Raw genomic sequence first — 14,046 nt, forward strand, 5'->3', positions numbered from 1 at the left:
ATTGTGCCATGGCAATTAAAGTAGTGTTAAACAGCATTAATTCTACCATCAGATGCACTCTGCGGGCCCTTCTACACATGCCCTAAAATGAGGAAAAAACTGGGATGGGTAGATGGCTAAATGACATTTCATAAAAATGTATGCTATTTGGATTAACAGCTGAAAAACATGTGTTAAAAGGGTGCGCTTAAAACCCAATTTCAGCCAAGAATGCACATGTTTACATGACTGTGTACTCAAGGAAACATGTGATTTCATTCCTATGTCCTGGTGTGGATTGCTATGTGCACATTTTTAAATTCCCAAAACAGCTGATCTGAGCTGTAAACAAATGTAAACAGACACACAGGTGGCTAAATGGAAGCACAAATGGAAGCAATTACAATGAGAATTCCCTGCAAGCATTCATTTGTTCTAAACTTTATGAAATTAAACAGAGCTTGAATTTACAGTAGGGTGAGGAGAGATAATAAGAAATCTGCTTGTGTATACATTTAGATATCCGCATGAGTACGTATGGGGTCCAGCGCATCTTGGAGAGTCATTTTTTTTAAAGGAAACTTCCACCAGATGTCCCCCATCCATCCGCTACAAACGAAGGTGTCAGGATGGCGAGGGACCATTTACCACAGTGATTCCCAAAGTGGGTGCTGGTGGGCGCTGCAGCAATCCAGGGGAGCTATGATGGCCACAGGTACATATATCTTTCTGTTTAATTTCTATTAAAAATGTAAAAAAATAATTTCCAGGGCACCGAGTAATATTTTTTCTGGAAAGGGGGCGGTAGGCCAAATAAGTTTGGGAACCACTGATTTACCAGCAATCACAGGTCTGTGTTTGGACGTGTTTCAGGTCCTGCAATTTTTTGCCCCACTTATTTTTGACGCTTTCTGAAAGCACCATGGGTTTGACAAAGCTGTCAGTCAGTTGAAGGAGATTAGGATTGATGCATGGTTGGAGCAGAATTCCAACCTTTACAATGACGAAAAAGTGAGTTATGATGGTGTAATTCCAGTTAGGATGCCAACAGAAGAAAGATTGCAAACCTGTCCTTCCAGCAGCAGGCTAAAACCATTTTATTCAGGCATGCTTTTAGAGAAAGAGTTTTTAAAAATCATTTCAAGGGCTGCTATGGTTTTTTATGTTTTTATGGATTTAACTGCATTGTTTTAATAATACTGTTTTGATATTTGCTTATTTAAAAGTGTATTATAATGATTTTGATGTTAGCTGCTTTGAGGCTCCTTATAGAAAAAAGCGGGATATAAATAAACATAGCAATAATAATAATAATAATAATAATAATAATAATAATAATAATAATAATAACAACAATAACCCAGAAGGGAACTGCTGTATTCACTGAACATTATACAGGTAGGTAAAGGTAAAGGTTTCCCCTGACATTAAGTCCAGGTACAGGTAGAGTATCCCTAATCTGGAAATCCACAATCTGAAACTTTTTGCTGTTTCCTCCTTTTAACCAGCAGCTGTAGTACACCTGCCGGGCTGTGGTGCAGGCTGGTAAACAGCTGCTGCAATAAATCACTCTGACCATGAGGTCATGAGTTCGAGGCCAGCCCGTGGCGGGGTGAGCACCCGTCAATTAAAAATAAAATATAGCTCCTGCTCGTTGCTGACCTAGCAACCTGAAAGATAGTTGCATCTATCAAGTAGGAAATAAGGTACCACTTATAAAAGTGGGGAGGCAAGTTTAACTAATTTACAACATTGGAATGAGGAAGTGAGGAAGTGCCATCAGAGTGGATGATGAAGCAGCTGCTCCCCCCTGTGGCCAGAATCGAACATCCCCTCAAGAGAAGGTTAAATTGCCTCTGCGTCTGTCTGTCTGTTGTCTCTGTCTCAGTTCGATGTGTTTATGGGCATTGAATGTTTGCCCTATATGTACATAATGTGATCCGCCCTGAGTCCATTCTGCTCCCCGAATTTGAACCTGGGACCTTTCGGTCTGCAAGTTCAGCAGCTCAGTGTTTTAACACTCTGAGCCACCGGAGGCTCCATTTGGGATAAGGGATACATAACTTTTATAAACATGACAAGAGACATTTTCCAAATACTACAGTATTTCAGATCTACAGCTTACTGTTAAGCAATGCCATCTACTGGTAATGAATGGACATATAATTCCCTGTTGTTTGACTATATATGAATTTAAGAATGACAAACGTTTTAGAATAACAAATAGTACTGAAGGCCAGGACCATAACTCTAAAATTCTAAAATTTTGTGAATCAATGATACTCTACCACTACAGTTTTGAAGTGAGAGAAACTGTATTTGGGTCCTTCCACACAGACATGTAGCCCAGAATATCAAGGCAGATAATCCACAATATCTGCTTTGAACTGGAATATCTGAGTCCACACTGCCATATATCCAGTTAAATGTGGATTTTATACAGCTGTGCAGAACTGGCCTCTGTGTAACCATGGCCCCTTCCAGACAGCTGTATAAAATTCATATTGAACTGGATTACATGGCAGTGTGGACTCAGATAATCCAGTTCAAAGCAGATATTGTGAATTGTCTGCCTTGATATTATGGATTGTATGGCTGTGTGGAAGGGCCCCATGTCTCACTGAAGCCTTCCAAAATATCAGAAGTCCAGTTCTTAATCACTGGGTATACCTCTTGTTTTATTTCACCTTCTCTAGTGAAAGAACATAGAGGGGAATTTTCTGCCGCAGTCAACCAAGCAGCTCAAACTTATGTGGCTACATTATACAAATGAAATCACTGATTTGCCTAATTCAGTATTGTCTACATTGACTGTAATAACAGCACCTCTCCAGCTTTTAAGATTAGAGTCTCTTTTTGTAGTATCTGGAGATGTTTGGTGTTGAAGCTGGGACATTTTGCAAGGAAAAATGTCATCTCCCACTACCCGATGACCTTTCAGTTACCTATTTCTACAACACCCTCAGCAGCTACCAAATTGAACTTCTGTTCCTTCATCCGATGCAAGGGTGAACCTATAGGCAGAGGGACAAATGAGGACATTGGCCCCCATTATATTTCTGCCCCCCATTAAATTTTCCTTCATTCCACAAATAGCTTACATTCCAGTTACTTAAAATATCAATTGGGCATTTAGAAATCTAGTTTATACATCCAAAGAAAGTCAGGTGAAATTATCAAGGGAGTGCAAATACAGTAAATTTAAAAGTTGGTAATTTTTCAATGTTTTACTGTCCACAATGTTAGAAATTTGGGGAGTGATGGAAAATTCCATTGGGGTAAAAGAACATATTTGTAGGAGCAATGCCCTCATTCATACCACATACACAGTAGGTTCACCCCCGATCTGCTTGAAAGTTCTTGAATCATCACTTTGCTCTGAAATTTTATAGTTCAACTGTAAAGCAAATGCATAATTTGTTTGGTCCAATCCACATTTTAACTTAGAGGCTTCCATATACCATAGCTGAGAAAAACTGGGGGGGGGGGGGGGGGGAGTGCTGGGACTGATTGGTCTGATTTGGAATATCCTTTAGAATTAACCGATCATGCTACAGCGATGAGGCTGAAACCAAAAACAAATGACAAGCCGTCACCAACAAAGAGAATTAAACTATCAAATTGGTGACAGAATAGATATGATTCATGGATATCCCATCTAAAACCTTGTGAGGTCACAAGCAGCAATACAATCCACTTGCTATTGTGTATACTGTATAGAATTTTGGACAACTTCAAAGAAATATAGGTTTTATTCATTTGTTTTTGATGCTGCTGATTTTTAATGAACAGAAAGAAACAATGGTTGCATCTTCCAAACTGTACATCAAACTGGTGTGGAGAGAGCAGAAAGACTTTCTGGATGAGAAGAACAGGTCACCAAAACTTCCAGAAGAAAATTCTTAGTTGTGTTCAATTAATAGAATATATGGGTCTGAATATCTTCTCTGGTTGTAGTGGGATAATCACCTATGTTAAAATATCCTTTTTCTCCTGGCACATTAACAAATTTGTCATCAGGACTACCATGCCCTCAGTACAGGTGAAATGGCCCTGGAGGGAATGCTGCACTGCAGGACAACTGCATTGTTCACTGAATCGGCTACTGCTAACAAGTGACTGTGTGTTTCCACTGCTGGTTTAATGGGCTCGTGAAGAGCTGCAAATCATAGCAACCCTTAAACAATGTCCATAAATGTGGCAGTTCTACAGCTAATGTGTGGAGATGTATGGCAAGAAGGAACAAGCACCAAGGAGCAAAAGAAAGGAAGGAAATGCATTCAGGCACCATAGGGAAGGTACCTCATCTTTCCATGCAGGACCTGAAAGAATCACAGGGAGGGAAAAGGAGAACAATGAATAAATTGAAACTCTTCTGATGGAAAGACTTTACAATGATAAATAAATACTGCCATGTGTGATATGGTTACAAATTCTGCATCAGAAGACATACTTGTGGTACATAGCTACATTTCCTATCACCTCAGAACCATAAGAAATTTTGGTACTGTTCCAATATATGGGTGGAAGCTAAACGGGGGCACTAGACAGAGAAAGATAGACTATTTTATGGGGGGGGGGGAGTTGAAGGAAGAAAACCATTGTGTCTGTTTCGCTGGATATTCCCCCTCCCTTTTCCCCATTTCATAAACAAGGGTTGTTCCCACAATGGCAACATGGGTGGGAGGAATAAGAGGAAAACATTAAAATGGGAGGGGGTCATCATAGATGTGTCCAACCATTTTCATTTAGCTAGGCACGATGAAGTAGCCATTCAGAAGGATTTCTGGGCATCCTTAGGTGATCCTTGCATATAACCATGCTGTGGAGGTTGCATTGCTTCAAAGGTGATTCTGAAGGTGGGATTATAGTTGTTGAATAGTTGGTAAAGGTTTCTGTCCTCCACAATGACCAAGATATTGAGTAACATCATTTGAATTCACTAGCAGAATTACAGCCAAAGTCATTTCTATAAGCAACTTTGCTTAATAACAAATTATTCAAGCTCCCCGGGTCCCCACGGGGAGATGGGATGGGGTATAAATAAGTTGACTTGACTTGGCATGTTCCCAGAAGAATATAATCTAAGCAGAAAAATCAAAATAAAATCAACTTTAGTTGGAATGAGATGATAATGGAAAAGTTAGAAGTTTCTTTTCAGTTTAGATAGTTTCTTTCAAGACAAATGGATATAATGAAATGAATCTAGACTTCAATCATGAAGCTCTGGATAGCACTGTGAGTAATAGTTCAGTTATGTATAGTTTCATCATATCAAAACTGGAGGATCTATCGTATTTTATTTAGTGCTAAAAGTGTTGATCGGGAATTAGGACAGCACAGGGACTAAGACCTCTTAAATAAAATTAGTATAGAGATTAATTTGTTATAATAATGACTATTAATGTATTACATTACAGTTAATTCATTACATTACAGTTAATTCATTAGAATACCTTTCACTGCCCTGTTGGAGATTTAGCAGCATCAAACATCTTCTTCCTTCCCTCCATTCCTGACATGGCCTCCACATTCTTACGCCAGTCGCCCACTTCCACAGGACGTTCCTGTCAGGAAAACCAGATTGTTAAACCATGCTTTAGAATATACTATGATCCCATTCATATAGCCAAAGTCGTGCATTACACAATCTCATAGGATCACTACTCAAGCTCAGACTACACCCAGAAGTCATGCAACTTTAAACTTGCTTTCATTCCAGAGTTTCTATTTCTTATGGAAGTGAATATGAAATTGAAAATGGATGGGTCTAGCCAGGTGAGATTTCAGAATCCAAATACAGTAGAGTCTCACTAATCCAAGCCTCGCTTATCCAAGCCTCTGGATAATCCAAGCCATTTTTGTAGTCAATGTTTTCAATATATCGTGATATTTTGGTGCTTCGTAAATACAGTAATTACAACATAACATTACTGCGTATTGAACTACTTTTTCTGTCAAATTTGTTGTATAACTTGAAGTTTTGGTGCTGAATTTGTAAAATCATAACCTAATTTGATGTTTAATAGGCTTTTCCTTAATCCCTCCTTATTATCCAAGATATTCGCTTATCCAACCTTCTGCCGGCCCGTTTAGCTTGGATAAGTGAGACTCTACTGTATAAATGACTGGCTTTGGAATGGTTTTCTTTTAGACACTTACAATTCTTCAGCCAATGCTGACAATTGTTTTTGTTTTGTTTTGTTTTGTTTTGTTCTGAAAAATGAGAGGGGTTACAAAATTTGATTTTCAGGCTGCAACACCGTGGATCTTCCAGCCATCAATGCCTATACTTCCCATGGAAGTTACAATCTAGAAATAACTGAATATAATTTCCAATGGCCAGCTTTTGAAAGGTTTCTGTATCTCACAGCCTATCAGTTCTTTCTCCAACAACTCAGAGAAACCCTTCTAAATGGAGACTTCCATTCACCTGGTTTTGGATGTTTTTCTTGTGCATAAAAATGGTAGTAATATCCACACAACAGCATTCCACCATTTCTAGCCAAACTATGAACATGACTACAAAAGATATAACATCAGATTTGATTTAATGGGGGATTCTTAGCCACTAACCTTCTCTGTGTCTTCCTTCTTGACAGATTTGAGGTTGGCTCTCAAGTCCATGGAAACTTTGTGCTTAGAACCCAGCAGAGCCCTTAGCATGGCATCTGCAGAGACACGGACACGCCTCAAGGGAGGACGCTTGAACTTTCCTCGAAGGTCCAGTACTTTCAATTTCAGGTCTTTAATCTGTGGGACAGGATAAATAAAAGACCATGTATGGTCATAATCCTTTCAAAGATTGAGATCAAGAACATAGCAACCTTGTTATTTTTATAGAGGAAAGGGTTAGCTTGAGATTGACCATCTTGCTCTACCAGGATGAAGAAAGCCCTGGGAATGCCCTTTGGTGGAAAGATATTCTGTGCACAGGGGGACATTCCTAATAGCATCAGGCTTTCATTGGGAGTGGAGAAAGAGGGGGAAAGAACTGCAAGCCTCAAGTACAGCATCCCTAAAGGGGGTGGCATCAAATAGTTATGGCTACTTTGAAATTGTTTTCTCTTGTGTATCTGTTCTACCTAGTTTTTGATATAAATGATAATCTGAATTTGACAACAGTGTTATCTCTGTGGCCAACATTTTGCCCAATTACTGTATAGAAACAGTAGTGAGTTCTCATTTTTTTTTTTAAAAAAACAACAACACTGAAATCCACTTTTTGGTATGACAATTTGGCATTTTACAGGTATTAAAAATGGGACCTATAGTAAGACCTTCTGTATACATGCAGAATACATTGACAGCCAGACCAAAGTTTCATGAGACTACAGTTAAAATTAAACACAATTAAATTGCTTCACTTTCAGAATACTATAGAATTGTGTTGGTGGACCTAGATATTTCTAGAGGGTATCCTTTCTAGGAATTTGCTAGCTTCTCCACCACAACTCTGTGGTAATTTTAGGTCTAAAATGACCATAGAATTACCATTAGGTCCTCCAGATCTAAAATGTATAGAAATATTTATTTATTTATTTATTTATTTACAGCATTTATATCCCGTCCTTCTCACCCCGAAGGGGACTCAGGGCGGATCACATTACACATATAGGCAAACATTCAATGCCTTTTAACATAGAACAAAGACAAGACAAACATAGGCTCCGAGCAGGCCTCGAACTCAAGACCTCCTGGTCAGAGTGATTCATTGCAGCTGGTTGCAACTGGCTTGCTCTCCAGCCTGCACCACAGCATAAACAAGTAAAACTGTAAGTATGGGTTCTGTGGGTTGCAGGAGTTTTACTGTATTTAAAAGGCGAGTGCCTACCTTTGGAAGCTTCTAAGAAAAGGCAATCATCTTTATTTATGCCAGAAAAAAATGTGTTTTGAAAAGTCTGGCTAATCCTTTTGGTGATTTCACTTCTGTCTACTCTACTACACATCATCCTCACCATCGTCATCAATTGTACTATATTATAACCCATCTTTTCTGCAGTTCAGGACACAAGGTGGCTTATAAAAGTTAAAAGAAATAACAGCTAAAATTGAACATCATAAAACACTTTAAAATATAATTAAACCATAAATAGAAATAAATGCAGTTAAAACCATGATCATTATAAAAGGGCAAATATAGACAATGCAGAACATTATGAAAGGCTTTTCCTTCCTAAGCAGTTATATATTAAAAGCTATTGAAACAAAAAGGCTTATTCTCTCAAGAAAAGGAACTCTAAAGCCTGGAAGTAAACACTGAGAAGGCCTTCCTTGTTCACATTTTCAAAACTACATATTTTAAGTTGTATGATTTACTTGAATGTAATTTTCAATGAATTTTTTATCTCAGCAGGAAAATGAAAGATACATGCACACTTTTCAAAAATAAGCTAAGATTGTAAACTCAATAAATTTGTTCAAACATTTCAGTGAGTGTATTTTTGCCATCTATAACAGCAGAACAATTAGTACAAATGTACTATTACTGAGATTTCAACATCCCTCACTTTGCCTTCTTCTTACCTCCCGTGTGTTGTGGTTGCATTTTGCTTCAATGTCGTATCTCTCCTCATCTACAATGTCTACCTTCTCATGAAGCTCCCTGCATAGGTCCTAGAAAATTAAAACATAAAACTGGACAGTGGGTATCTTCTCCGGGCCATTCTTTTGCTAGATTGCTGTCAGTCAAGAATGCCATTTGTTTTTCTTTCTCTGGGGAAAACATGGAGAAACTATCTATTGATTAAATTGGGGTGATGCAAAACTGTCTGCATAAGAAGTAATGTAAATGCGTTCTACCACAGTAAGAGCATTGACAAAGTGCTCTCATATCTTGGATTTTGTGATGTGTTCTCATACCTCAAATGTTTACTTGACAGATGGATAAATAAGCAATAGAAAGATAACCTCTAGCTCTAACATTAGAAATATCCAATTTTTATATTTTAACAAGTCAGTGTGTGCATATTGGAGCCCAAGTGTTTTTCTTGCCAAACAATCATCAGTCTCCATTCAAAAACATAATTTAGTACCTGGGGACAATAAAGAAACAGAAATGGTGCACAGTCCCCAAGAGATGCACGAGACTCACTTGGTCCTGCTGGAATGAAGAAGGTAGAAGAAGAGGAGCTCTGAGAACGTGGAAGAGCAGCACAAGGGGAGGGCCAAAATCAGGAGCTCTAGCAAATAGACCATCCATGCTGCAGAATTGTAGCAGTTTGGCACAATTTTAACTACCATGATTCCATCCTATAGTATTCTGGGATTTGTAGTTTGTTGTGGGACCAGAGTTCTCTGACAGAGAAAGGTAAATATCTCACAAAACGACAAACCTCGGAATTCCATGGTATTGAGTCATTAGTTAGTGTGGTGTTAGGCTGCTATATTTTGCAGTGTGGATATAGCAAGGGAGGAAAGAGACTGGAAGCAGTGTGGGTGCCAAGATCATGGAGTGAGTCACTGCCCTACCCCGTCCAATGTAGCTACACCCCTCCCTTGTGAGAGATCATGATCCATAATCAAGCTGGTTTAATCAAACAATAAAGGTTTCCATATGAAACTGTGATACAATTAATAGATAAATGGACAGCATTTGCCTATTAGATATGGTTGCATACACTTTTGAAAAGAGAAAGGAAATATTTAATTATAGAATCATTTAATCTTTGTGTTAGAAGGATCACCAGCTAGAGCATTCTCAGCAAGTAGTTGTCCAGCCACTTTTTGAAGATATCAATAGAAGCAGATCCCGTCAACTAAATAATGGGTTGCATTGCCAAACCACTCTCACTGTTCAATTAATTTCTTCAAATGCTGAATGAAAATCTACTCTTCTGTAATTTAAAACCTCTTTGGAGCAGCAGAAAATTAATGTTCCCCTCTTTTTGTGAACTTGAAAACCTTGATGCATCCAGAGACTTCTGTCTCTCCTCAGCTTTCTGGATGAGCCCTAAGTGGCTATATGAAAAAGTCTTTAATGGAGTAAATGTGCTGTAATTTTAAAAATGTTCTATTGCTTTATTGATGTTTTAATGTGGTCGTTTATTTTTGTCATTCATTTTTAAACTATGTACTTTGTTTTGCATTTATATTGTGAGCCATCCAGGGTACCCTTTGGGGGAAAGATATAAATTAAATTACATAAATAAAAACAAATATTGGTGAGGTGTTGAATCCACTCTGGGTTTTATTCAGAACTTTAAATATGGCATGAAGGTGCTGAACCACTTTTGGAGATAAGTTTAGATGGTTTCCTTAAAGTTGTAATTATAAAGTTCAAGTGGACTCAACGGATGTGGCCATCAGCCACCATTTCCTCTAAACTCTAATTTAGCTAATAGCCTTACAAATATGAGGCTTACTAGACTTCTTGCCTGTCTTTTGAAAGACAAAAGAAATGGGGCTTATTGGAGATCTGAACTAAATCTCTTAGTTTAATTCAATGGTTCTCAACCTGTGGGTCCCCAGGTGTTTTTTGACCTACAAATCCCAGCTAGTTTACCAGCTGTTAGGATTTCTGGAAGTCGAAGGCCAAAAACATCTGGGGACCCCAGGTTGAGAACCACTGGTTTAATTCATTAGGACTTCTATGATGTTCAGCAACTCTTCCTAAACCATGTAAACTGGTATTGTCTTCCTCAAATAAAAAATCTACCTGGAGCTGGGCAAATGAAAGTCCGCTAGTTCTCAAAGGAGTGATCCTCTCAGCCAAGTATCTCTCCTTCTCTCCTTGTTTGTCTATTTGCTCTTGTTCCCATTCTTCTTTGGCTTTAGCCAGCATCAAACTCTGAAAAAAGAGGCCAAAACATCTATAAAAACAGCCTTTATGGCAGCTCATTTTTAAAATGTCAAATGGTAGATGGTTTATTGGAACTGCTTCGACAAAGCAAGGAGAAGTCTAAATTGCACTATGACTCACCTTCAGAAGGAGTTTGCGTGAGGCTGTGATCTTGGATTTCCTCTAAGAAGCAAAAATAAATAATGAATACACATTAGACATAAGCCTCTTCTAAATTTCATAGCCACACTGAAATCACTTTTAAGAAAAAAGAATACAGGAACTGCTCTTACCTCTCTTCAGATTTTTGTTTGGAGGAAAGAATAAAAATAGGAGAAAATGAAATAAACAGAATGAATATGCAAAATACAGTTCTCTGTAAAATTGGAATTAAATTGATCTAGTATGAAAGAGTGGAGACATCATACCACACCCATATTCCACATTGGTCTTAATATTGCATGCATAATTATCTCAAATCTCAGGAATTCTGTATTATGGGCTACATGACCTTACATCTACAGGTAGGATCACAGGTGAGTTTTTGATACCTGAGATGCCAGTATTTCAACAGTGTTGGTTATGGACTGCCTGCCTTCTATCCAGGAGAGTGGGTGGAAAAATATGTTTACTTTTACATATTCCCATGGTAAAAATGTAAGAACTGTGTCTTTACAGAGTTTAGAAAAATTATTTGTTTGCATTGCCCTCCCAGACTAGGTCGGACAATTTAGGTAGTTGTAGTTCAAAAAGTCACTGTTCTAAATTCTGTCACTCTCCTTGAAAAGCATAGGTTCCACTCTGCCATCTTGTGGTTGGTTTGTGCAATAGATTTATGACAAAAGCTGAAACCATTTTGTTCTCAAATTTTTCTCCTAAAAATTTCCATTTGTGAAAATTGCTGTCTGATCTCCAAAAACTCTCAGGATATGAGGTACTCATCCCATGATAAATGAATTCAACATTTCATAGCTAAGTAGTACTTTTTGATGCAATTTGTTGTTAGTTGGCATACAATTATGCAGGATATTATTGATAACTGATATGCAGTGTCATAGAAAGGGTATTTAGGGACTTTCTGCAGTCTGGGAGTATTTTCCACTTCAGCACACCTATAACAGAACCTTTTCACATTACAAACTCTCAAAGCTTGGGAAATTGACTATTTCTGGTGACTACTACTCCCAAATTTCCTAGTTAGCATGTCCAGGGTGAAACAGAGAAAATAGGCCATTATTAATGTAGAAGGAGCGTCCTTCTAAAATTGTATGCAGACATGGTGCTGCTGCTGGATGGAGGATTCTAAGTGTTGCAGATTTTAAAGAATCAAGCCATGAGACACCTGTGATCCTTCAGAGGTTGCTTGAAGTACAACTCCAGACTGTACCATTAGACAGGTTAGTTGCCATTAATATGCACAGCTTTTCCACTCCTGTGACCCAAGACCAGGGGCAGGAATACAGTAAGCCCTCCACATTCACTTGGGTTAATGACACAGAAAGCAAATAGAAACATTACTACCGTGTTTCCCTGAAAATAAGACATCCCCTGAAAATAAGACCTAGTAGAGGTTTTGTTGTATTGTCAAATATAAGACATTTCCCAAAAGTAAGACCTAGGAGGATGGAGCCACCGCCGCCAAGGAAGGTGTGTGCAGCGCGAAATAGGAGGGAAAGGTATGTGCCTTTCCCTCCTTCTCCTTCACGCCACACGAGCCTTCCTCGGCGGAGGAGGAGGGAGCCATTGAGTACAAGAAAGGAATCGTGAAAAAATAAGACATCCCCTGAAAATAAGACCTAGCACATCTTTGGGAACAAAAAAAATAATACAAGACAGTGTCTTATTTTTGGGGAAACACGGTATGTTTTATGTGAGAGAACACCTCTCTGGGAATCTCTAGATCATCCAGCACACCTCTATGGTCAACTTCTCCAAAAATCTTTTGGCAGACGTTGACCACCAAGTTACACTGGAGAAGCTCGAGATTCTTAGGGTGAACATTTCATCAAATATTACCCACATCCACAAAAGTCAAACTAGCAAATGTGGATAGCCAACTGTAATGTGGATCCCCAGATACATTGTTGCATTATAATTTCCAGTATTCTTCACAATGAGTGGCTATCTGAGCTGGCAATATCTGGAGGGCTGAATGACTTCCCTATCTAAACAAGGGGGAGGAAAGGAAGAAGATGCAAATATAGGACTGCTATTTTCAGCAGCATCCCTGTGGCAGGTATAACAACTAGCTCTGCAAGATGCCACACATGAGATCCCTGGGATAAAATTCAGATGTTTACTCTAAGATGCATTCTGACCAAACTTATTGGCCATGAAAACTCACCCCTAAAAGACAAAGAATAATGCAAGGGAAGAATCTGTTACTTACGGTTCAGGCATTGTGCCAAGAAATGGTGTGCCTATAAGTTGAAAAGAAAATAGCAAAGACCTTTTTAAAAGATGCAAACCATGAAGTTGAACATTCCAGATTTAGGAAAGGCAGAACTGGAATAATCATTACTTTTAACACAATAAACTTCTCAAAAACAAATGATGGCAGCTACAATAATGAACATCAAATGTGTTACTCATGGTGTACTTAAAATTATTATGATAATGGACAGCTGTGATAATTGTATCTCTCCTCTGAACCTATTGAAATACATTTTTAAAAAATAAAATCAAACAAATAAATTATCAATTGTGCTTTAAACTACATGTTTGAATTTCGTATCTGAAACTCAGATTATTCTGTATCAACCCATGAATTTTTCATCTGTGTGTCTTCTTTAGATTTTTATAAGTTTATCTCAGAGGTAGCTTCCATGTGAATCCAAAATTCACATTTTAGTCCAAAATTTAAAGGGACTTCCTAAGGTGCTGAACTTCCTCCCTGCAGAAAGATTCACTACCTTGGAAAGCTCATTTGAAATACAGGCAGTCCCAAAATTATGAACAAAATAGGTTCTGTAGCTTTGTTATGAAGTTTAATTTGTATGTATGTCAGAACAAGTACATTTTTAAGTGTAAGTCCAGCTAAAATTTTATATAGATAAGCTCTGGATAGTATAGGAAAGGGTTAATACCCCTATGGTGTTTGTTATACTGTCTGTGCCCCTGTTCAGAAGATTTTGTCTCACTTTCTGTCCCTGTGACAAACAGATTTTGAAATGTTTGGTTTGTTTGTTATGGAAACAAGGATTGATGAGAAAACCTCCGTGGGGACACCTTTTCCCCATGATAACTCTTTCAGGAGTGAATTTCCCTTTCTTGAAATAGATTTCCTT

At 38.2% G+C, this 14,046-nt stretch overlaps 2 protein-coding genes across 2 annotated transcripts in view; both read right to left on the reverse strand.

Moving 5' to 3' along the window:
- Window positions 1–3,712: 3,712 nt before the first annotated feature.
- On the reverse strand, window positions 3,713–11,024 carry tnni1 (troponin I1, slow skeletal type). Its single transcript, XM_008109879.3, has 6 exons — window positions 10,901–11,024; window positions 10,637–10,768; window positions 8,506–8,595; window positions 6,556–6,732; window positions 5,436–5,546; window positions 3,713–4,301 (listed from the first exon to the last, which is right to left on the reverse strand). Exons 2-5 carry the CDS (start codon window positions 10,760–10,762, stop codon window positions 5,439–5,441), a joined length of 501 nt encoding a protein of 166 aa, XP_008108086.2. The 5' UTR covers window positions 10,763–10,768; window positions 10,901–11,024; the 3' UTR covers window positions 3,713–4,301; window positions 5,436–5,438.
- Window positions 11,025–11,185: 161 nt separating this feature from the next.
- phlda3 (pleckstrin homology like domain family A member 3) overlaps window positions 11,186–14,046 on the reverse strand; it is a 60,476-nt gene continuing 57,615 nt past the window's right edge. The window contains exon 3 of the mRNA XM_003220510.4: window positions 11,186–13,179. The gene's annotated coding sequence lies outside the window, so the exon portion shown is untranslated. The remainder of the gene's footprint in view (window positions 13,180–14,046) is intronic.

This window comes from Anolis carolinensis, chromosome 4 (genome assembly GCF_035594765.1).
Source record: "Anolis carolinensis isolate JA03-04 chromosome 4, rAnoCar3.1.pri, whole genome shotgun sequence".
NCBI lineage: Eukaryota > Metazoa > Chordata > Lepidosauria > Squamata > Dactyloidae > Anolis > Anolis carolinensis.

Bases quoted from the DNA above. Each gene is read 5' to 3' on its own strand.
- tnni1 (XM_008109879.3), bottom strand. From the start codon at position 10,762: ATGCTGGCTAAAGCCAAAGAAGAATGGGAACAAGAGCAAATAGACAAA. The intron at 8,596-10,636 runs GTAGATTTTTTA...TTAATTTTCTAG, and splicing joins TTTCATTTGCCCAGCTCCAG to GACCTATGCAGGGAGCTTCA. The intron at 6,733-8,505 runs GTAAGAAGAAGG...CCTGTCCCACAG, and splicing joins GCAACCACAACACACGGGAG to ATTAAAGACCTGAAATTGAA.